The sequence below is a fragment of the Lasiosphaeria miniovina genome (assembly GCF_030549165.1).
Source record: "Lasiosphaeria miniovina strain SMH2392-1A chromosome Unknown B0T26scaffold_2, whole genome shotgun sequence".
NCBI lineage: Eukaryota > Fungi > Ascomycota > Sordariomycetes > Sordariales > Lasiosphaeriaceae > Lasiosphaeria > Lasiosphaeria miniovina.
This window is the reverse complement of record NW_026848221.1, coordinates 42,697-65,747: the sequence shown is the minus strand read 5'-3', so window position 1 is coordinate 65,747 and position 23,051 is coordinate 42,697. Positions and strand designations below refer to the sequence as shown.

General features: G+C 53.9%; 7 protein-coding genes across 7 annotated transcripts; 1 reads left to right on the top strand and 6 right to left on the bottom strand.

The window, feature by feature from the left end:
- Nucleotides 1-2,360: 2,360 nt before the first annotated feature.
- On the bottom strand, nucleotides 2,361-3,458 carry B0T26DRAFT_820534 (glyoxalase-like domain-containing protein). Its single transcript, XM_060447400.1, has one exon. It carries the CDS (start codon nucleotides 3,408-3,410, stop codon nucleotides 2,433-2,435), a length of 978 nt encoding a protein of 325 aa, XP_060299563.1. The 5' UTR covers nucleotides 3,411-3,458; the 3' UTR covers nucleotides 2,361-2,432.
- A 2,887-nt stretch (nucleotides 3,459-6,345) lies between these two features.
- Nucleotides 6,346-7,959, top strand: B0T26DRAFT_101162 (uncharacterized protein). Its single transcript, XM_060433234.1, has one exon. The coding sequence runs from the start codon at nucleotides 6,481-6,483 to the stop codon at nucleotides 7,777-7,779; it is 1,299 nt and encodes a 432-aa protein (XP_060299562.1). The 5' UTR covers nucleotides 6,346-6,480; the 3' UTR covers nucleotides 7,780-7,959.
- Nucleotides 7,960-8,138: 179 nt separating this feature from the next.
- B0T26DRAFT_747123 (bifunctional catalase/peroxidase) lies at nucleotides 8,139-10,394 on the bottom strand (the record flags this gene model as incomplete). The annotated part of the gene is made up of 1 exon (XM_060444797.1): nucleotides 8,139-10,394. The coding sequence occupies one exon, from the start codon at nucleotides 10,392-10,394 to the stop codon at nucleotides 8,139-8,141; it is 2,256 nt and encodes a 751-aa protein (XP_060299561.1).
- Nucleotides 10,395-11,859: 1,465 nt separating this feature from the next.
- On the bottom strand, nucleotides 11,860-12,600 carry B0T26DRAFT_763754 (uncharacterized protein; the record flags this gene model as incomplete). The annotated part of the gene is made up of 1 exon (XM_060446430.1): nucleotides 11,860-12,600. The coding sequence occupies one exon, from the start codon at nucleotides 12,598-12,600 to the stop codon at nucleotides 11,860-11,862; it is 741 nt and encodes a 246-aa protein (XP_060299560.1).
- Nucleotides 12,601-13,824: 1,224 nt separating this feature from the next.
- On the bottom strand, nucleotides 13,825-14,416 carry B0T26DRAFT_671472 (uncharacterized protein; the record flags this gene model as incomplete). Its single annotated transcript, XM_060439331.1, has 3 exons — nucleotides 13,825-13,850; nucleotides 13,935-14,057; nucleotides 14,113-14,416. 3 exons carry the CDS (start codon nucleotides 14,414-14,416, stop codon nucleotides 13,825-13,827), a joined length of 453 nt encoding a protein of 150 aa, XP_060299559.1.
- A 1,800-nt stretch (nucleotides 14,417-16,216) lies between these two features.
- B0T26DRAFT_671471 (uncharacterized protein) lies at nucleotides 16,217-17,227 on the bottom strand (the record flags this gene model as incomplete). Its single annotated transcript, XM_060439330.1, has 3 exons — nucleotides 16,217-16,449; nucleotides 16,543-16,773; nucleotides 16,837-17,227. 3 exons carry the CDS (start codon nucleotides 17,225-17,227, stop codon nucleotides 16,217-16,219), a joined length of 855 nt encoding a protein of 284 aa, XP_060299558.1.
- A 1,593-nt stretch (nucleotides 17,228-18,820) lies between these two features.
- On the bottom strand, nucleotides 18,821-21,688 carry B0T26DRAFT_635958 (peptidase S8/S53 domain-containing protein; the record flags this gene model as incomplete). Its single annotated transcript, XM_060436780.1, has 3 exons — nucleotides 18,821-21,034; nucleotides 21,147-21,500; nucleotides 21,572-21,688. The coding sequence occupies 3 exons, from the start codon at nucleotides 21,686-21,688 to the stop codon at nucleotides 18,821-18,823; spliced, it is 2,685 nt and encodes an 894-aa protein (XP_060299557.1).
- Between the last annotated feature and the right edge of the window lie 1,363 nt (nucleotides 21,689-23,051).

Below are 23,051 nucleotides of genomic sequence, written 5' to 3'. Positions count from 1 at the left end.
GGTCTGAGAGCATAATGTTGTAGTAGTCGTCAGTAGGGATACAGCTGCCAAACAAATGAAAAAAAAAGTAGTTTGGTTTCCTGTCAATTTTAAAATAACGACATATTGTGAAAATATGCAAATATGCTTCTGAAAATGCTGAGACGCTTACGAGTCGAATGGTATAATTTTTATGTCTCTAACTAGTCTAGAAGTATTAAATAGCATCAAAGAAAAAACGTTCAGCGTGTCTTCGTCTTTTTGCCGTCAGCTTCATCCCAACTATGCAATTACTACAAAACTAAAAAATCTGAAAATTCGCATATAGAATGCCCTCGCGCGGGGCATCCTCAGCATATAATTTTTTCCTTCTACAACCTACTTCTTCCTTTTGAACTACCGGGAGAGTATTACAAACCACTCGACTGTTAGGGTCGTCTGTCTGTAAGGGAGCACGGGTTCCACAGAATGCTGGGGTTGGTAATTATGAAGATAGAACAAAGGGCAAGCTCCTATCGCACGGATAATACAGTCAAATCGGAATGCCACTCAAAATGTATGAGTGCAGCGAATGTGTATTGGTTGCTTGAAGAACCAAGCAAGAACTGTCTAAGACCGTGGCTACGGTCATCGTATATATCTAATTCAGGTAACCAATCAGGACTTTTCCTTTGCGTGCTCAGTGCTCCTCCTAACGCTTGGTACACCGAGCGTCTCAGAGACTACCGAGCGCCCTGCTCGGTGCGCTCGCCTAGTCTTGGCAGACCAGTCGCACCGAGCGCCTCCTGATTGGCTGTGTCGAACACTTGCGGGGCCCGACCCCGCCCACCTGTGCGGCCCAATTGGCAATTGGCTTCCAGCGCCTCCTGCAGTCTTGGACCAGGATCGTAACAGAGAGCTCCTGCGCCGCCGAAATGGAAGAAAGCGAGTAGAAAAAACGCATTAACGATGTGATCTGCGAGATCACAGGTGCCAGGGAAGCGCGCTAGGGCCAGATCGGCGCGGTTCATTGCCGTGGCAATGTTATTCGGGTGTCCTCGCTTGTCTATTAAAAGAGAAAGGCATCGAGGTTATATCTCTAAACCTCATCTCCATAACGGCGATTCCCGTGGTAGTTATTTTTGCGTGGTTTTGACTAGGAATATATGGTTTTCTGGAAAATATCGTCCATAGAATATATAGAAGCATCTGTAAGATATATAGAGGCATCTGTAGGATATATAGAGGCATCTGCAGGATATATCCCTTTGACCGCGAGAAGACCCCACGTTATATCAACCCCCACACTACCCCTGTCATCGCAGGGGTACGGGAAGGTACAATAAAAACATCGAGAAGCATCGCGTCTATTGTTTTGGCGGTAATTGACACTCCCCTACATTTCAAATGGACTCAACCGACACAATCCTAGACTGTATTACTGTTGCTGTTCTACCTGATGACCTTACTAATGCATGCACTGCAGCATGCGAGCGCGAGGCTGTTGGAGGCTGCACCTACCTGCCTGAGAGCCGGCTACACCGAGGCCGGCACGACCTTCGAGCCCTTTGTTGTGCCCGGTCGGGCTGCCGACAGTGCAATGTATCACTTTGTAACAAGGACGATTGTCGGTACTTATTCCACCAGCAAAATAGATAGGGAATTGATGTACCTTTGAATGGGTGACTTTTAGTTGGTTCAAACCCCTGTCTGGTACGGGAATAATCCTGGAGTGGGGTCTTCTCGCGGTCAAAGGGATAGAGGCATCTGGTTGGTCGTCTTGTTCGTCTTCTTCTTGTTCATCTTCTTGTTCGTCTTCTTGTTCGTCTTCTTCTTGTTGTCTTCTTATTGTGAGGCTTCTATAGCCTTGGTAGGAGAGGAGAGCTCAGGGGTGCTGCCCAGGCCAGTAAGCTGTGAGCTCGAGTCATGCCCTTATAGGGGCAATTCCTGGCTGCCACCCGAAAGGCCTGAATCGTCATTTACTGACGCGCCAGACATGATCTATTGATGATATTACTACCGGAATGATCAGAGAAACACGCCTATTCAAACAGTACTAGCTGGGCAGTTTTTTGATCGCTCTTGATCTTGTTGTTGAGGCTGTAGTGCGTTGTATGTTGTAGTTTGGAGACACCCTAACGCACTCAGACCAGTATAGTGGCTCTTTTCTTCGTGCGTTCTGATTGGTTCAAATGTGTATTTGTGAGTCTACCCCCCTACAAATCTAAAAAATCGGGGCCGCAGGCCCTCCACGGGGCGTAGCTCCTCTTTGAGCCAGGTACTGGTCTGGGCTTGCTGAGATAATAATAAGTTAGAAAGTTGATGTCTCTGCCGGATTTGGCGGCCCTAACATACCAAAAACGGCAGTCCTCGCACACGCAGACACATACTTGTAGGTATTTCTCCGTCATAATTGATAAAATCGTTATCAGACTCGAAACTGACTTCCGATGGCCCAAAATAACGTACTAATGCTAGACATCAACTATGCGTAGCTGTTTGCTTTCAGGAATGATGGAAATATCAAGTATCTGCCCGTTTCCAATATCGCCGCTCAGAGTCCTCGAGTTCTTTGTCCTTGCAAACAAAGCGATAGTCACACGTGCCGACCCTGGACCCCCTCGAGAGTTTGGATAAGATGTCTCTACGCCAACCGTGTCCGTCTGAGTCGATTGGATAGTAAGGTGGGCTGGTTGAGGTGATGACTTCAGAGCGGGCACCTGCAGTTCCCACCGGAATGTCGCACTGGATGAGTCCGCAGCAGAGGGCTTAGCACCTGAGCCCAAAATAACGTTGTATACTTTGCTTAGCCCGATGGCTTGCTCTGGTGAGTCAACTCGCACCGAAATACCCGCCACGCCGGTTGCGAGGCATGCATGATTTACTTCTTCTGGCGATAGATGAGGTACTCTCAAATGGCGTAGCGTACGGTCAAGGCACCAGAATGGCAGCTCCCCTTCGTCCAAATGGACAGTCCCTCCGCTGACACCGTACTGGGAGCTCGAGGTTCGAGGGGCCGAGATAGCCCAGCGCAGCTCGGTTCCGTCCGGCGCCGTCCTTCCGCCGCCGACCGGATCTGCGAAAGAAAACTGCGTCTGCGCAGCATTGACGCTGGCCTGTATCTCTGGAAAAAATTGCTCGGGTTGTGATTTTTGCTCTCCGTCGCGTTCCAGCAGGGTCAGAGCCCAGTCGACGACTTCTCCTTCGGCCTTTTGGCCCCACCGCGTAGCAGCGCGCTTCTCGGGGTCCACCCCATCGACAAAGGCAATCAGTTCAATGTAGGTTCCGTCCGAAAAGACAATGAGTTTGTTTTCTGTTATGCGGTTTGTGTGTCGCCCGCCATCCAGAACCGTGAATGAGTCAGTGATCCAGCCGGGGAGGTTCGAAAGAGTCGTGTGCGGCAGCAGCAAGACAATATGATCCAGCGTCGATGAAATTGATGTCGCCGACATGGCTATTGAGCTTAAAGCGGGTTTCTTTATGAAAGTGCGATATTGATGGGTTATTCTTGGAAATTGCGTTTGAGTTGACCTGCTGATTTTGTTAGTGACTCGCAGCGGATACGACACAAACCCCGCTCTTCGCATGAGACCACCAGAATGCGAAATGACGCCAGAGCTACTGATACAGTTTCACTTTCGACAAGGGCTCAAAACTTGACGTGGTATGAAACCAAAGGTTTTAAACAATAACCAAAAAGAAACTACCTTATTATCGTAAAGAAGCTCTCCGAATCATAATTACCTATGAAGACTAACCGTTCATAGTGTCCTTCAAGCTTCCGTTAAAAGTTAACTTGCGGGTCTGATTACGGTGGAGCCAGTGATGATCAAACTGCGGCTTTTTGGACATTTACAGTGCCTCAGCATTGATTGAACAAGAAACAAATTTATTTACGCGCATCTCAGCAATGTGCGGAATAAAGACTAACTCGTATTCAGAACGCACAAGTGCTCAACGAAAGCCAGTTAAATAAGACTAAGATAATAACAAGAAGAAAAGAAGAGTGCGCAAGTCCAAAGTCTCAACGCCATCATCTCTCTTAGATGCAGCGCGATGAACTTATGCAAGCTTTAAGGAAGAAAGAAAAAAGCAGCTGCCATCCCCAGCACAAGCAAGAGATTGAGGCTACTAGAAAGAAACCGTATTCCGTGTGTTGCAGCAGCCGCAGATGAAACAGGCGGAGCCGAGTTTAGGGGTTGGAGGGCAGCTTGGGTTCTGCCATGAACAGAGCGGAAGAAACTTGTCCTTATAGTCGTTGTTGTGGTGAATCTGGGCGCGGGGTTCACGAACTCGGTACTCGATATAGTAATCGTTATGGTAATAATAGGGATGATCGTTTTCGTTGATGCTGGGGAGGAGATGGCAGGAATGGCTGGGTTCGGTGACTCGAGAGTGATTGTCGTCGGCACTACCTGTGTCGGCGAGGATAATATAATGGAGGCAAACGAAGCGAAAATTGGATCGATTTGACTTGGTGAGAGAGTCCAGTGAGTAACCGGGATGACTTGGAGTGGCGGTTCAGATGTGACCGGAATAACTTGAAGTGGTGGGCTCGAAGGGACCGGAAGAACTTGGAGTGGTTGACTCGAAGTCACCGGGATGACCGGAAGTGGCTGGATCGAAGTCACGGGTATAACCTGGAGTGGTTGACTCGAAGCCACCGGAATGACCTGAAGTGGTTGGCTCGAAGTCACGGGGACAACCTGGAGTGGCGGTTCAGATGTGACTGGAATAACTTGTAGAGGCGGCTCTGAAGTTACTGGGATAACCTGAAGAGGTGGCGCAGATGTGACCGGAATAACCTGAAGCGGCGGCCCCGAGGAGTTAACCGGAATCACCTGCAGAGGTGGTTCCGAAGTGACTGGAATAACTTGGAGTGGCGGTTCTGAAGTGACTGGGATAACCTGAAGCGGCGGCCCCGAGGAGATAACCGGAATTACCTGTAGAGGTGGTTCCGAAGTGACTGGAATCACTTGGAGCGGTGGTTCGGATGTGACTGGGATGACTTGGAGTGGTGGGCCTGTGACCGGGATAACTTGAAGCGGTGGTGCTGAAGTAGCAGGGATTCTCTTGTAGAGAGAGTCGGCGGAGGAGCGGAGGATGTCTTGCAGGTCTCCTTTTTCCAAGTTAGCTGTCGGACTCGGGCTGGCTGCGTAGAGGCCCTGCTTGTGAAGCTCACCATTTTCTGAGCTGGACCCTCCTCGGACCGCAGATGCGGCAGAGACGAGGAGGGCTATAAACGGAATGGCATGCATGTTGTTGTTATTGGGGTCTGATGGGGTGTTCTGTGAGGGAAGAAGGAGGCGTAAATGGGTAATTAGAGTAGAGAGTGGGGAAGTTGGATGGATTAAAAAAGACAACTCGCAAGCATCCACTGTCTTTTATAACAGCGTCTTTATTACTCACCTTCTTCAAAGCCAATTCTATTAATAGTTTTTCATGTTATTTGGTGTCAAAATGTTACAAAGGAGATGGGTAAAAGAGATTACAGTAATTCGCCTTTGACGCTCGTGGATAAAAGTCACCTAGGTAAGGTGGGTACAACCTCTTCGCTTTGTTCATATCGAGTCACGGCAAGTTTTTAAAGGAGAGAAGCACGCAAGAGTCGATTCGGCAGCAGTCCCGATTAGTCAATTGATGATTCTACGTTTATCGGATGATACAGAGAGAACCAGTTCCTGCCGCGTAGAGTCATGTGGGTTCAGACGCGGGTTCGTCATCAGAGTCGAAGTCAGATTTGGCCCACACGGACTTCTGCTGCTGCTGCTTTATTGGTGCTAGATTTAATTAAACTAATTTCTGCAACGCAATCGAGACTGAAGAAGGCGACACCGCAGAGGGCCAAGGCGAATGATTGCCATTTACCGTTCTTATCACAAACTTGAAACGAATGCCCCATTACGAAAGCTATAGTTACCTAGACGGACAGCCTACCGAATTGCTATGCAGCTAAAGTAGTCCCCAGAATCATGTCCACACCTTGCGTGCAATTGTAGCGCAACGCTAAAAAGTCATGCCGTCTCTTTCATCCCCACCCTGTGCTTCAATCCATCAGCGCCACTAGATTGTAGATTAACTCGGTGGGGGTAGTTCTAATTGAAGGTCCTGCATGCGTGTAATAATGCCTTGGGCAGGGTGCATTCGGGCCCCCGAAATAGGGGCGTCACACCCAGCGCCAATGGAGTCGTTGACGTCATAGAAACACCGGTTTGCGCTGGCGACCGAATCCAACCAATCAGCAAAGGCATATATACCTGGGCAGTTTCCGTACGTCATGTCCACGTGTAGAAGGTCAGGACGCTGGCGAAATGGTTCACATGCCACACAAATAACGAATCTTGGTGTGTGCAAAGCGCCGGAATTAATCTGCATTTCCTACCAATCTCGGCACCTCGCCATCTCCAGAAAGCGCCCCGACACTGACAACCGGCAGCTCAAGCCCAACCCTTGACTTTTACCACCCCCCATAAATATCCCACCAGAGCGAACTGCTGCACCCCTCCAACCCCACGAGCCACAATGTTCACGACGCGATCATTTGGCGTCGCCCAGGCCGCTCCACGAGCCGCACGCTCGTGCGAAGCATGCCTCCCCCGTGTGCCCCGCATCTCTCGGAAGGGCCCCCAGCGCCGCCTCCAATCCTCGGGCACCACGGGCCCAACTTCGGGAGCCAATAGCTCAGGCGCATCGCACATCAGCTCAGGCGTTGCCGGTGGCCTCGCCAGCGCGTCGCTGCTCTACGGCATCTGGCTCTTCACCCCGTCGGGTAAGATGAACACGGCGATCAACAAGGCGGCCCGCGAAGCCAACACTAAATACCAGCAAGTCGCCTCCACCATGCGCGACAAGGCCCCGAGCGCAGACGAAGCCGTTGACAGGATCAGGCAGATCTGCTACGCGTACGTCGGCTGGATCCCTGGCGGCCGGCAGTACGTCGACACGGCCTTCCACGACTTCGACACGGTCCGCGAGAGCCACCGCGACGAGGTGGACAAGCTCGTCGACGACACATACCGCAAGTTCCAGGACATTGCCAAGTCCGGGCTGAACATGGAGACCTTGTCAAAATCCTACGACGCCCTCACGGACCTGGCGCAGAAGCTCGCCAAGCTCACCGGGAGCGCAGCCGAGCAGATTCTCGAGAACCACCCGCAGCTCAAAGATAAGGTCGGCGAGCCCATGTCTCAGCTGAAGCAGATGGGCGAGAAATACGGCCCCGAGGCTAAGAAGATGGTGGACGAGACGTGGGACCAGGTCGGGGAGGTCATGGCCGGCGGGTTTACTGCCGACAACGCGAACAAGGTGAAGAAGATGGTCGAGGAGAAGCTGGAGAAACTCCGGAAGCTGGGCGATCAAGTGTGGGAGAAGGGGCTTGAGCAGGCGCGCCCCTATTTGGACAAGAGCCCGCGTGTCAAGCAGCTCATCATGGACAACCAGGAGCTCCTCAAGCAGGGAAATGCGTCCGCGCTGTTCAAGCAGGCGAAGAGTGCCGTGGAGAGCGGGGACACGAGCAAGCTCGAGGACTACATCAAGAAGGCGGTGGACAAGGCCAAGTCGTCGACGGGCGAGGGAGCGGAGTCGCTGATGGGAGGCGGCAGCGCAAGCTTCGCGGCACTGGGGCAGTTCCTTGGTGTCACGTCACACGGGACAGGCGAGAAGATACAGCAAAACATGTCGCTGCTGACTGACGTCGTTAAGAAGCACTCTGATGAGGGCGAACGCCTCCTTGAGGAGACGAAGGAAGAGCTGAAGCGGGTGCTCGAGGACAAGGCCAAGAAGGCGCAGCAGATCGTCGACAAGGCCAAGGATGGCAAGTGATGACACGAGCTGGATCCATGTTCCGATGACCATGTGTAATTAGCATGCCTGTACTGTAATACTCGGCAGTGTATTCATACCCTAAACGCGTTGTTGTCTTCGTGCGCTCGACATTATCTTAGACGGCTTGCTCGTCGTGTCTAATAACACGTTGAATCGTGATTCTGAGTTGCTTCAATGATTTCAAGACAGCAAAGTTGGCCAATAACATATCATGATGTGCATAAAAGAACCGGAGTGCACAGAGTTGAAAGATGCATCCGCTGAAAGCCTGGCTTAAATTATTGTGGCATTCTAAAATCGGCTAATCAGAGAAATGACCTCAACCACTTTAGAACAGCTCGTGCTGTGTGGGTAGCCTAGAGTTTGGGGTTTGAAGCGGCGGTCGCATGCTTCAGATCAAAACGATCAAGGTTCATGACCTTCACCCACGCCGCCACGAAATCCTTGACGAGCTTGTCTTGCCCATCCGCGCTGCCATAGACCTCGGCAATGGCACGCAGCTCCGCGTGCGAGCCAAACACGAGATCAGCACGGGTGGCGGTCCACTTTTTCGCTCCCGTCTTGAGGTCCGATCCCTCGTAGATCTCGCCATTAGTGGCCTTCCAGGTCGTGTTGGTGTCCAAGAGATTGACAAAGAAGTCGTTGGTCAGCTTGCCTGGGCGTGTGGTGAAAACGCCGTGAGAGGAGCCATCGTAGTTGGCACCGAGGACGCGCAGGCCACCGACCAGGACAGCCAGCTCGGGGGCTGTGAGGGTCAGGAGGTGAGCCCGGTCGACGAGGAACTGCTCCGTGGTCACACGGGATGCCCCCTTGCCGTAGTTGCGGAATCCATCTACGACCGGCTCGAGGTGCGTAAACGACTCGACATCTGTCTGCTCCTGGGAAGTGTCATTGCGGCCGGGTGCAAAGGGAACCGACACACCAGCGGCCTTCTCGAGCGCTGCTGAACCTGCGAGCACGATGACATCGGCCAGGGAAACCTTCTTTCCGCTCGACGCAGAAGCGTTGAACTTTTGCTGGACTCCCTCCAGGGCCTTGAGAACCTCGGCCAACTGGGCCGGGTTGTTGACTTCCCAGTCTTTCTGGGGGGCAAGGCGGATGCGAGCACCGTTGGCGCCACCGCGCTTGTCGCCCCCCCGGAACGTCGAGGCCGACGCCCAGGCGGTCGAGATAAGCTTGGAGGGTTCGACACCGGTGGCCAGAATTTCTTGCTTGAGGGCAGCGATGTCGGCATCGTCAATGACGGCATGGCTCAGAGCTGGGATGGGATCCTCCCAGATCAGCTCCTCAGACGGAATCTCGGGGCCGAGCCAGCGAGACCGCGGGCCCATGTCACGGTGCAGAAGCTTGAACCAGGCACGAGCAAAGGCGTCAGCGAACTGATCGGGGTTGGCGAGGAACTTGCGGCAAATCTTCTCGTACGCGGGGTCGCGGATGAGCGCAAGGTCAGACGTCAACATGGTGGGCAGGTGCTTCTTGTTGTGGTCGAAAGCATCGGGGATGATGGGTTCGGCGTTCTTGGCAACCCACTGGTTGGCACCAGCCGGGCTCTTGGTAAGCTCCCACTCGAACTTGAACAGATACTCGAGATAGCTCATGCTCCACTTGGCTGGGGTCGAGGTCCAGGTGACCTCGAGGCCACTGGTGATGGCGTCGGGGCCCTTGCCGGAGCGGAACTTGCTGCTCCAGCCGAGGCCCTGCTGCTCGATGGAAGCCGCCTCCGGCTCCACGCCGACGTTGTCCGAAGGGCCTGCGCCGTGTGTCTTGCCGAACGTGTGTCCCCCGGCAATCAGGGCAACCGTCTCCTCGTCGTTCATGGCCATGCGGCCGAAGGTGGTGCGGATGTCCCGAGCCGAGGCGACAGGGTCGGGAATGCCGTCGGGTCCCTCGGGGTTGACGTAGATTAGACCCATGTGGACGGCGCCGAGCGGCTTCTCGAGATCGCGCGAGTGGATGTCGGTGTGGTCCTTCTTGGACTCGTCGCCATCGAGCACGGCGTGTGCGCCGGGGCCGACCTTGCCGTTCGAGTAGCGGACGTCATTGCCCAGCCACGTCGTCTCGCCACCCCAGTAGACCGACTCGTCGGCCTCCCAGGTATCGGGGCGGCCACCGGCGAAGCCAAAAGGCTTGAGGCCCATGGACTCGAGGGCGACGTTTCCGGTGAGGAGCAGAAGATCGGCCCACGAAATCTTGTTGCCGTACTTTTGCTTGATGGGCCACAGCAGGCGGCGGGCCTTGTCGAGACTAACATTGTCGGGCCAGCTGTTGAGGGGGGCAAAGCGCTGCTGGCCCTGGCCACCACCGCCGCGGCCGTCAAAGACACGGTAGGTACCGGCGCTGTGCCACGCCATCCGAATGAAGAGACCGCCGTAGTGGCCAAAGTCGGCGGGCCACCAGTCCTGCGAATCCGTCATCAGCGCGTGCAGGTCTTTCTTGAGGCCCTCATAGTCGAGGCTCTTGAAGGCGGCCGCATAGTCGAACTCGCTGCTGTAGGGGTTTGTAGCCGCCGTGTGCTGGCGGAGGATGTTGAGCTTGAGCTCGTCGGGCCACCAGTCGCGGTTCTTGGTGCCGCCGCCTCCGATGTTGGCGTGCTTGATGGGACACTTGGCCATGATTTAGGACTTGTTCGTCAGCTTCGTGATCGCGTGGTCACGGATCGAGGTAGGTAGGTAGGTTCTTCGACTGTCTTGCAGAAGAAAAAAAAGCGAGGCAGGAATGTCAATCGACGAGTGCGCCCTGGAAACAAAAAAAAAGGCGAACCAAGAGGAATATCGAACGAGGATGGCACAATGGCACGGAGAATACCCCGCACTTCTTATCCGAATTGACCGCGGCAGGGGGGCGGCACCTGGCCTTCGTGAGGTGCCAGCGTGTTACAGGGCCCGTTCACAGGTGGCTCCCACGTCCCCCGCCTATTGTCGATCATCTTGACCCCGCAGTGTCCTTCCCATGTCGCTAACCCCTAACGAAGGCGACATGTGGGCCTCCCAGCCCCGCCTCAGTTCTTACTTCCCCGCAAGGTAGCTCGGGATAACGCAATATCCCTGGCAGACTCCACTGGAGGCAGCTTTGTGACGAGGAAGTGTCGTTCGATTGATGTTAAATTCGCGCCTTCCTATTGGCGCAGACTTCAAGGCTCTTCGGCGCTCGGGATTCGGCGAAGTGCTAATGAGGGGTTGCCGATGCCATGGACGGACCATTTCAAATCCCCGTCTGATTTGCCGCTCAAGCTGTTGCAACAGCAATTCCCCATGACGACTTTTGAGAACGTGCAGCATGGGGATTGGTCTGGCGGCTCGGTACACACATCACTTCTGCTGGCTCAAATCCCTTGCTTGCTTTCTAACGCAATGACACGTGGACGCCACAAGGCATCGGATTACCTTTCTAGCGCGCATCACATAATATCTACTGTGTATTCGAGCCAGGGGTACGGAACAATTACCCCCATTCCCCACTAGTTCTCAGCGCCGCGATGCCAAAGCCAAGATTTCTCCTGGTCACTGGCTCGAAAGTCGCTGATGCGATAGATCGGCCTAATTTCAAGATTTCCTATCGTTCTGAGCACCCTGCACACAAAATAGTTGCAAGATCGAGAGGGAAATTTTGTGTCCGTCATTTATTTGCATTTAATTGCAGTTGCGCCTAGATATTGTTCGCCATCTGCGCAGCTGCTTAAAACCCTGTCCGAGAACCACCACTGAATATTGGTAATTGCCTATTTCTGTGCCTTGGTATTAGAATGATTGTAAACTATATCTTGGCGTTTGTTGTTATTTGTGGGTCTGGCTAGGATAAGGCTTTGTTAGATGGACTCATGCTGGAGGCTGGAGTCTTTTGCTTTGTTGCGAATCCCGATTTTCGAAACATCCCGACTATCTATAAACCTTGCACTGATGAATATGAGGAACTCGAGTCCTTGAATCATATATCATAACTCCATCACCGTTCTTGTCTGACTATTATCATTAACCTGAAAGTCTCGTGGTCCCAAACTGTCTGTGCAATAACACAGACTGTTTGCACGATAGTTAACTAACAAAACACTTGGCCATCTAATAATTGCATCAAACTCCTTCACCAGCACTCCGAATACTCGGTCCACTGAATGGCACCAACATCCGGGTAGCACTGCACGTTCTCCACTTCCACATCTCCGTTGCTGCTCTTCCCGTCATTCTCGCTCGGCGTCGCACACTCGGGCACGAGCTTGACGGCAACACAGTTGGCCGGGATGTGGGGCTCTGGCTGGTACCATGTATGAGTTCCCGAGTTGGCCTGGCCCTCGACAAACTGCACCGCGAAACGCGGATAAGTTGGCGCGTCAATACCGCGGTCGCACACAACAAAGGTGCCTTCGAGAGGCGCCCACAACTGCGGGCACGGGCGGGGGTTGAGCGGACCGGCGGACGCGCCGAACCCCCAGGTTCCGTTGCCAAAGTTGAATCCCAGCTCGTGCAGGAATGGCGGGTTCCCGGCAGAGGGGTTGTTGTCGTAGAGCTTTACGCCCATGGGCGGGAGGGATGGGGTGCCGCCAGAGAGCCGGACCGTATGGTCCGTGAGCGAATTGAAAAAGACATCGCCGTGAGACTCGGGATTGAAGGTGACGGTGGGAGAATTGAGGCCTGCTCCGGCATGGACCCCGACAACCTTGAGTCTGTGGACAGGGTTGGACTGGAAGTCGGTGCTTATATCGGTGACATTGACAACGAGAGAGTACGCTTTTCCCCAGCTGAAAGGAGCATTGCCGCTTTGACGAGGTGTGATGGGGGATGCGGCGGCCAGAGTGGCAAGGGCGAGGAAGGTGGCGGATAGCATCGTGATGAGAGTTGATTGATTTGGGCTGGGGAGAAGTCTGACGTGAATTTGAAGTTTGGTGGGTGAAAGTTATGCAGTGGTAGTTTACGTACGGATTGAGCTGTTGAGGGCGAGTGAGGTTTGTCTTGTGAACTATCTGGCTGGAGAAAGCGAGAGCTCGACCTGCCTTATATTCTTCCATTTGGACCCCAACTCGCACCTTTACGTCACAGGGATTGTATTGTGTTCCACCTCGTGATGATTGTACCAGAGCTGACTCTGGCCATCGTATCGCCAGCCAAGCCTCTGCAAGTTATGCTGTTGGTAGTCGCCTCGTATTCTGCCTGAACACCGGTAAGCCAGTGGGCCGAATCCTCCTCGGCACTGGCACCGCATCCGACGCTGTTTTTAGGATCCTGTAGGGCTGTTGGAACCAGCAGACCCGGGAAAATGACGATGAAATTCTGCCGAAATGCAACGCAGGCGAGCACTGCCCACTCAGCCACCGGGAACGTTACTGGAACGTGGTGTCTAGTTCATATTTTCAGGGCGAACCATCATGCTGGGGGCCGACTCCTTCCAAAAGTTCAATCCACTGGCTGTATCGCTAACTGTGCGGCAAAGGGTTTAACAAACGCCGGGCTGGGATTCTGTAATTAGCAAAATAGCCAGCCACACTCATAGGAACATATAGTGAAACAGAATTAGAACACAATTGCACCAAGTCGACACATTTCGTTTGGAACCCTGACCCATCAGCGACTGCTCCGGCCAGACTGTGGCATAACCAGGACGAAAACTCGGAACCTCGTACCGGTGCAGATCACAGCTCGATATAGATCCCGAGCGTGACATTGGGTCTGTTGGTACCTAGTCTTTTGTGCCTCGCTCAAACGTCTTAGCGTTTCATGGTTGGTGCAGGGTTGTAGTCACGGCTCCTATTCCCGTATTCATTAACTGCTTGACGATCCACCTCGCTAATCTCGTACTAGTGATTGACTTCTAAAAAGGCCTAGAAAGGAACCTTATGGCAAATACTTCCAACAACGAACACGCTACTTGCTAATTAGATGAAGGTTTTGTCTTTAGACCGAAATGTTGGAATTTGTAACGAAGAAGAACTGTAGCTTCCCAACCAATTAATCACAACTATCTAAAGCGAGCACCTCCTTTCCATTATTTACATTTTACTTCTCCCCGAGCCGCGAGGATACTCAGCAAAGGGTGGTTTAATTAGCGACATTTTCAAAAGGTTTCCAGGCTTGAGGAATCTAGAATGGTTCCGAACCGTTGATTAAATGTCATCGTAGCAGAAAATCGTCGGCTGATTTTCTCTCCAAAACATCCACACTCACGCCGCGGCTGGAGAGCGTTGCCGAAGAGGCCGTGATAGAGCGAAGGCTCTTTGAGTAACATCCCCTGGCTCCAGATGCACTTCCGTCCTTTGTCTATTGCACCATCGATCTTGTCCCGCAGCTCTGGAAAGTGGGACCGCAGAGAGATGATCGAAAGCTAGTCTCTCATCGCTTATACCACATCCGTGAGAGCCGAGGCGTAGATTGTGGTCGCGAGATCTAGAGATATAGCCCTGGGCCCAGTAGAGGCCTCTTTCACTGCCGACAACAAGATCTGGCCTGCGCACCGAGACTCGATGGAACAGATACGCCAGGCCGGTAGGACCTCTCCAAAGGCCATGCAGGGTTTCCTGGGGATATCTGTGGCGCGGTGGGTAGTTGGTGACGATATCGTATATGGCTGCGACTAGATAGCCCTCAGTCTCCACGACGCTGAGGAGAGTATCCGTTGGGGAACCAGGGACGATGTATCGTCTCTCCATTGCGGTTTGTTGGTTAATCAGACCAAACCAGCGTTTCAAGCCCTCTAGGGATGGGTTGGAGTCTGTATGGTCTGTCGACCGTCGTGCGGGGCCTAGCGTTTGTCTAACTCCGTCGTCATTGTTGAACAATTGATACCCGCACTTACCACGAGCTCAACCGTGATATCCACGTGCTCTGCAGACTTGGGCGGGAGAGTTGAACTGGCTTAACAGTAATGAGATATTTGTTGTTGCAGGAACCCCGGTTTTTTGGACCTGATCTGGTTGCGTGGTACTTAGGAAGGAAAGGAGAACAACGAATAAACCGGCTAATAAAGTCTTCAATTAGAAATAACTATTTATAGAGAACGTACAAGCCTCTAGGATTCTAATGTACGGATTTACACAGCTATTGCCTCCCTCGGCGAAAACCCTTAGGGGAGCCGCAGGCAAGGCAACTACTGCTCCATCTTAAGAGTATTGGGCATTGGCATTCGGCTTCTCTTGCCCTTCGAGTCCCCGGTAGTCACCCCGATCGGCATCGCAAACCACAAACTCCAGGCACTGATCCTTTTTCATACTCGTCCACAGCAGGGCGTCGCGCTTCCGGCTGCTCGACGCAATTTTTGGCTTCTCGAGAGTCTCGGGGGCTGACCTCTCGTCGTCGTATGCTGGGGGCTCTGACAGTCTGCGACTTTGGAGTTGATGTTCTTCCTCGATTTCCTGTTTGCCCATGGCTCTGGGTGGTGGTCAGCCCGACTGGGACCAAAGGCTTGAGAGCTAAGGTGTCCATTCTTTGCGTTGCGTCTATGGTTTGACCTGTTTTCGACAAGGTCAACAAAAGGACGAGAAAAAAAAGACATCCGTGGGTAAGGTACCTGATCGAGGTTAATATCGGGTTCAAAAGTGCCGTCGCCTTTTGCGCAAAGCGTTCATTTGCGTGTTTATCTGTCCAAAGCCGATTTTAACCCTAATTTATCAATTAACATCCAATAGCAAAATAACAAAACAGGGGCTGCTATTGGGTACCGGGTCTTTGGTCTCTTAGCGCCGGAGGCCTAGCACGGCAGCATGCAATCATATAATTCTACCCCAACTTACAGGGGTGTATGCACCTTCCAAGCATTGCTTCTTGAACGAAGAAGTGGAGAGTAGGAGCAAGCTATAAATCTATGGGAACTTGAAACAAAGAAAGAAAAATGAAATGCCAAGGAGAAATTAAACTCTAGCTGGTTCGAGGCAGGAAACAGAGAGGGTTATGTTTCAGGGGGAAGATGGCGCGGGATTTGGTCTCTAACTTGACGTTGGATGACAGGGCCCTACCTAGACATCTAGGGCCTTCGCAGTTATTACGTAGCATGCTCCTAGTTCTAATTTAGATCCAATTCGCCATTTCTTCAACCACGAGTGACGTACTTCTGCCAACAACAAGCAAGAAACTCACCAAGAATTTTAATAGCGGAAAATTAGTTCGAGCCTCGCAAATTATCCTATTGACCCTGAGATACTGAACAGAACAATCGGGAAAATAGGAAAGGAGAAGTGTTGAGAGGATGTCCACATTGTCATTAATATTATTCCTTTCGAAAAAGGTAAAAGTATCTAATAGCGAATCCTCCGCCAAACCACGTTTCATTATCACTAGAAGACCCGACAGAACAAACACTAGCCATCTCGCTTCTGACCGCCGAACAATTTATTACACAGACACGCACACAAAAGCCTCACTTCCTTTGGTCCAAGACAATACAACACCAGGGGCAGCCACGGGCCAGGTTCCCTGGATGTCTTCGGAGCCGGCTTGGCAACCTTGTCAGAGCTTCAGGTGAAGACGGTGAGGAATCCGCCAACCACGGGCTGCAGGATGACGTCGATGTCGTAGACGGCGGTTGTGATGGTGTTGACGGTAGTGGTGATCTGGGAGACGACGAGGGGCACATCCAAGTGGACCAGCTCCGCGACGAGAATCAGGGCGTTGTTGATGATGGGCCCCAGCAGCGCCAGCACCTCGACGACAAGGACTTCGAGCAGGATGACCAGGGCGGGCACGAGACCTGTTGTTTTTCTGTGTCAGTATTTACTCGACAGAGAATGCATCCCGTGTGTGGGGAGGGCAAGTATGAGGCCGGGGCAGTAATATCACTCACCGACGCTGGTGCTGGTGGTTATGGTGGTGAGCACGGTTCCCAGGTTGACGAGAATGACGGCAACGTCCACGAGAAGGGCAGCCACAAGGACGAGAACGTCCTCAGCAACATTCCCGAGATCCGTGAGCAGATCCGCGACGAGAATGCCCACGTCAGTCAAGAGGTCGTCGAGGTCGGTGTTGAGAGTGCCGATAGCGACAATGGCGAGGTCCCTGTTAGTGTTGACCTTGTCTGTAATTGTGAAGAAATTGGGTCAGCTATCGGCAAGGCGAGTCAAGGGACGGAAACACATACTGGCAGTATCAATGTCATTGTTGACGCGCGTCTTCTTGTCGTTTGCATCATTGGCCGCGTCCTTGGCGTTCGCGAACGTGACCTTCTTAATCGCGGCGGTAGTAGGAATGGGGACGGACCAGGTCTCAGGGGCCTTCCATCCTCGAGACCACGAGCTAGTGGAGGGCAAGAGAGTGGTCGTAGTGCTGGATGTGGTGCTGGAGGTGGTGCTGGGGGTGGTGTTAGTGGTAGTGGTGGAGCTTGTGCTGGTGCGAGTGGAATACGATGTTGAAGTCGTAGACCTAGTGCTGCTTGTCGACGAAGACGTCGCCCAGAGGTGGGCATCAATCTGGGGGGCGGCCAGGGCCGAGCCGAAAGCGGCAGCGGCAAGAAGGGCGATGGAAAGTTTCATGGTAGCGACTGAAGGATGAACTGGAAACCGTGTTGCAACGAGCGACTTGAGTTGGAATGCTGTAAAGACTGACGGGGTGGTGAAGGAACCGAAAACAGGTAGACAGATGGCTGAGCGAGTGTGAGCGTGAGGATGGAAGTTGGACGAGAAGACGAGGTGGCATATGCCATGATAAATACTCGATCCAGTGAGCCCGGATGCAAGCTTGCTCCCCGGAGCCGCAACAGCAGTGATTTTTTTGTTGTGCTGATCTCAATAGCCAGTGTCGCGGACAGGCGATCCGTCATCAGCCTCATCACCGTCGGACGTCTCGGCCCTTCTTTCTACGACACGCAGAATCGTGGCTTGGAGGTGCAGACCCCGGTTCTTGAGGTGCCTAGTAAGTTAAAGAGTTCCTTGTTTCCCCCCAGCCCCCCCTCCCCCCTTTTGAGCGTCTCCCAACGGCCGTTGGCTCGCTCAAATAGCCTCTTCCCCAGTGGATGGAGACAGCCGATCGTTTCCTGTTCCTCGGCCCAACGTCACCATTAATGACGCACCTGACACATGGCCAAGTGAGATCCCTGGGCGCTAGACGCCGCCGATCTCGCCAACGGTCTGTGCGAACCAGAGGGCGAGCGACACCCAAATTTCCGACTGTTTCAAGCCTTGTAGTGTAATTAATTTCGGTGACAGGGTCTCGACTCCCGAGCCGACTCGCGTTAGGGGTAAGCCACTTGCCCAATCTGGAAGAGATCAAAGGTCAGCATCACATCGCGAATCCCAATCTACCGCCCCACCACCGGCCGCGATGAAACACTGGGCAAGATAAAAGGTATTCACGTTGCTTTGAGTTCAATGGAAAAATGCCATGAAGTGAGCAAGGCCGAACGGAACCTGCTCATTTCAGATCTGAATGCGTCCTGCATGCATGACGCTGATCTTGAAAAACAGGCCCGCGGAGGACTCGGACATGATGCCAATCGAATTCATAAACTGGCCCATCTAGAAAATTCCGTTTGCACTACCTTAAACACGGGTGCCAAAGTTATTATCCATTGAAGAGGATGTTCAAAAAGTGTCGGGTTTTCGGTCTTGTCGTCCTATCTTGGCCCTGCTTCGTTCGGAGTTTATTTCCTTTGCAATGTTGGGCTTCCGTGGCTGTTTCTCCTCCATCCCTTGCGGCTAGCTGTTCACTTGTTCTACCTACATAGCAAACCCGAACCTTGTGGGTCATGTTGTTTCGTTATCACGAGGCTTGATCTAAATCAATCTCAACCCGTGAAAGCTCCATGCTTGTCAGCAACAGCACATGTCTTTCTAGGCTGCTCTTTTCGGGCGCTGAGACGTTACATCATGACAGGGGCCAGATGTAATATGACAACATTTGATGAGACTTGATTCCATACTCTCTGGAAAGGTGAAGGATTTAACGAGACCCATGAAGTCACGTTGATATTTGCGATGTATTACTATTGCTCTAATGAGAAAGAATCGCATGTAGATAAGTGTCGACGCCGCAAGCGCCGTTTCGTCCCGTCTCAACCTCGTTCACAGCAAACGCCCACTTTCTCACAAGGGCCAGGAAGCTTTCGCCGCCGTTCAGCCACGCAGGCTTCACGCCATGCCCCGAATCAAGCTCCGTTTTGGGAGAGATGTGTATCGCACCCTGAACGGGACTGATTCTGTGGCATCGTACTCGCTGGCCAGCTCTGGATTTCCGAATATCCTCAGCGCCTTGACGGCAAACTTGTACAAGCCGGGCGGGACGAAGGTGCCGTCCGCCAACTTGCCATCAAACGTGTATTCAAAAGGGCCGCGCGTGTTCCAATACGAGGGGAATTCGTCGGCCGAGCCGAGCGTTGTGGTGCCGAGAATGGTAGTGGCATTCGTAACCGTGCCGTTGCCGATCGCCACGAGATCAGCCCGAACGAGCGCACTTCCCATAGCCAGTGTGACGACTAGTTTAGGCTGGTCCGTCTTGTTCCTGTAGGCCGTGTCGTTGGCGTAACCCGGGGGTGGTAGCGTAAAGGTCAAGTTCGCCGCCACGGGTGCACTCTTGCTGTCAAATGAATGGCTGAGAAGAGTTTGAGACTTATCGAGCACCACGGCGCCGTGCATACTGCCGGCGACACCGAGATATGGCAGGGAGAATGCCGACCCGTCCGATCCGTTGATGGTGATGTAGCCCGAGTAGACTGGCAGGCGCTTGGCATCGAGACCTGCGGGTGGCACAACCGTGACTTGGACCGTCTTGGTCTGCCCCGCAGCAACAGCAACGCTGCCACTAGAGCCAAACGAGAGAGTCGCGATGCTGTCGTCCAGCTCGTTGGGGAACGTATCAGGTGTAATGTCAGCGGTTGTGGCGAACGTGTAGGCGGTAGCCGCGCCGATATGGCCGAGCGAGAAGCTAACGTCAGTCTTTCCCGTGTTTTGTATGTCAAACGAGTGAACAGCCTTGAAATGATCAGTGTCGTTGAAGGACAGGCTAGAAACACTCAAAATCGTAGTTGCGTGAGCCGCATCCCAGGCTTGGACCAGACCACCACCCTGCTGAGGCACTGGCGCCAGGATGGGATACGAGTTTCTGCCGTCCTGGAAGACGTTCGGATGTGCCGTGGCCGAAATGAGGTTCTCGAGCGTCTTTGGGTCCTTTGTTTTACGGACGCTGATGATCAACGCGTAGATGGCAGCCGCTAGAGGGCAGGCCATGGAGGTTCCAGATAGCACACCGTACGAGCCCAGGGCTCTAGGGTATGTCGAGAGGATCATGCCTCCGGGCGTGGAAAATTGCGGCTTGACGTCGACTTCAAACGTCGGCCCCCAGCTGGTGTAGGTGCTCAAGAACCCCGGGGTGTCTGTGTTCGGGAAGTTGGTGAGGAACATTGGGCCCGTCTCGGGATCGATCATGTTGACCGTGATATTGGACCCAGCCGCGAGCGCTTTGATCCACGTCGCACCTGTGTTGGCGGTGACCATGGCAACGCCTTTGATACCAGCCACCTGAGCCGTCACGCCATTGCTGCCGCCGATGTTATTGTAGTAAATAACGTACTTTGCGCCCTTGGCCGCAGCATTGCTTGCTTTCTGCACAAACGTGCAAGTGCCTCGGCGAACCAGCACGACGTAGCCAGCGAGATTGGGCGTCGAGGCTGGATAGGGGTCGCATCCGTTGGCAGGGTCAGTCGTGTTGAAGCTGACAGCCCACAGCGGGAGGCTGACATTAGCCCAGGCATCGGGATCTCCAGCTGTGAAGCCAAAGGACGCGAGCGCCCCACCGTTCACGGTGTACGTGGCGTTAGAGAGCAGGGAAGGGCTGACTGTGTTGTCGACGGACGCAATCGCCGTGACAGCCTTGCCGTTCGCGGCCGTCGAGGCATAGAATATGCCATCGCTCCCGTCATTGCCGGCCGAGACGACGCACGGGACCCCCTTGGCAACAATACGCGACACGACAGTCGCCCACGGGTCTTCGCTCCAGCCAGATGCCCCGCCGATGGACGCGGTAATGATGTCGCTCCCGGCCTCGTATGCCATGTTGTAGGCGGCGATCAAAATGTCGTTGCTCACGTCGCCTGAGCAGCCAAACACGCGGAACGACCCCAGCGTGACGCCCTGGGCCGCGCCGAGGATTCCGTAGGGGTTCTTACCGGCCTGCGCCGCGATAATCCCCGCCACGTGCGTGCCGTGGCCGTTGCAGTTGTCCATGGGATCCGAGTCCGGCATTGGCGTGTTCTTGCCGTTGAACGAATCACCCACCAGATCGGCGCCATACGAGACAAGGCAGCCGGGTCCAAAGCATCCACCGAGAGCAGGGTGGAGGTAATCGGTCTAGGCTTGCGCGTTAGCAACCGACATCCCATAGCGATGGCCTGGAATGCACCGTGCACCTGGCACCGTGCACCATACACCGGCCACCCTCGCCACCCCCAACAAGACTTACACCTGTGTCGACGATACCGATCTTGAGGCCGGTCCCAGTAATACCCGCATCCCTAAACTTGTTCACCTGCGTCATAAGATGCGGGCTGAACGTGTCGTTGGCGCCGTCTTGCCGCTTCGAGAGCACCGAATTGACAGCGGCGTTACCCGTCGAGTGGACTGTGTAATTCGGGATCGCGTAGCGCTTGACGGGATACACCCGCTTGACAATGGACATCTTAGCTACTGTCGCGGCCATGTCCTCGGCTGTCTCGGCGTCGGGGAACTGGATCGATGCGCCCTTGAAGAGCTGGAAGCGAAGGTCCTTCCGCAGAGAAGCATCTCCGGGAAGAGCTTCCACAAACGCCGCGGAATCCTGTACGGGCGAGGGGTTCAGTATTTCCCCCCGTCTCAGCTTGCGGTCGGCCAGGCTCGAGCTCAACTCACCTGGTCATCCTGGTACTCGACGATGTAGGCGCCGGGGACGATGGGGGGCGCATTGGGAACAGCCCGCGCAAGGCTTGCGGTCGCCAGAAGCGCCGCTAACCAGTCTAGACGGACCATGGCGTAGTTTCCCGCTCGCGATCCAGAGGCAGGCTACAGCAAGCAAGGGATGTCAAGGAAAGCAGGTGGGGCGAGGGGCGAGGGGAGGCGGGAGGCAGACGAGAAACGAGTGAACGACTAGAACCGGCTGCGCAGCTACCGAGAGACTGGACCGCGCTCGACATAGGGAGCTGCGAGACCGTGTCACTGCCAGGTCTCGCGTGCGCAACAGGCCAACTGTCGCCATGTTATATATATTATCGGCGCCAAGCGCAAGGCCAGGAAGCGAACTCGGTCCCACGTCCGGGGTAGGGCCCTCGGGGTTGATGGCGGCCGAATTTAGCCAGCATCTTATCAACAGTGCCATTGGGCGATCCCATTGGCCGGAGGGCCACTGCGCAGACGAGGGCCAGAGCGGGCGCATGCAAGATGGAAAGTGCTGCGTCGTCGCTCGAGATGGCAGGCCGGCCGAGTGGTAGCCGTGGAATGCAAAATGGAACGGGGCATGCTCCATTGGGGATGTGGCTCTTTTGCCAAGTCCCGTTATTAATTTGCGTCCCCTCCTAGCACAGGTACCAAACCAGGGCTGCATTTTCTGCGGGGAACCGTCGTTATAAGACAGCTCAATGGGTGTCGGCGCTGCCAATACGCATGATGGAGCACAGAGATGCCACGCAGGGCGAACCTGGGCGGCTCCAGAAAAAAGCCAACCGCCCGTCCGCCTGCCAATCCGACGGTCGTGGTGTAATAATTAGCTCGAGCCCAGCGGTCTCCGTAGCTTCCGGTTCATTTGCGGAGAGAAGCGTCGAGAAGGTTTTCGCCATGCATGACGTTCTGCTTGACAGGTCTGATGGCAAGAGAGCGCAGCGCGGTGATCGCTTGTGTTCGCCATGGCCTTCGCCCTCCGGGTTGACCCTTCAAGTTTAACCTCCTCCCCTTTGCGGACAAGGGCGCACTGTCTTGCCTGTGCCCCTTTTGGGGAGGTCGGATTTCGGCAGTCAAGAGCGGCCCGTGCCATCCCAGCCACCTCTGCACATTGCCCTCAGGCAGCCTGTATTCGTACGTACTGTATCCGTGCATACATACATATGTATGTATGTACGCGTAGGCCGCGACAACGATACCGTTGGTGTTCTCGATATAGCAAAGCTCAAGATAAGATAGAAGCGGATCAGGTCCTCCGTATGTGTTCCGCAGAATTCGCTGTGCTGTTCTGCTTTCCAGTAAAGCAATGCCGCACCTGAGGCACCACTCATTGGATGCGGGGGCCGGGTGGTAAAGCGATCCCTGCGGACGGTTGAACCCCCACTGCGGCTTTGTTCCTGCAGGACCGACCTCCACTACCCCGCGGCGCGCTGTGGGCTTCCACTGCCACTGGCTTGCT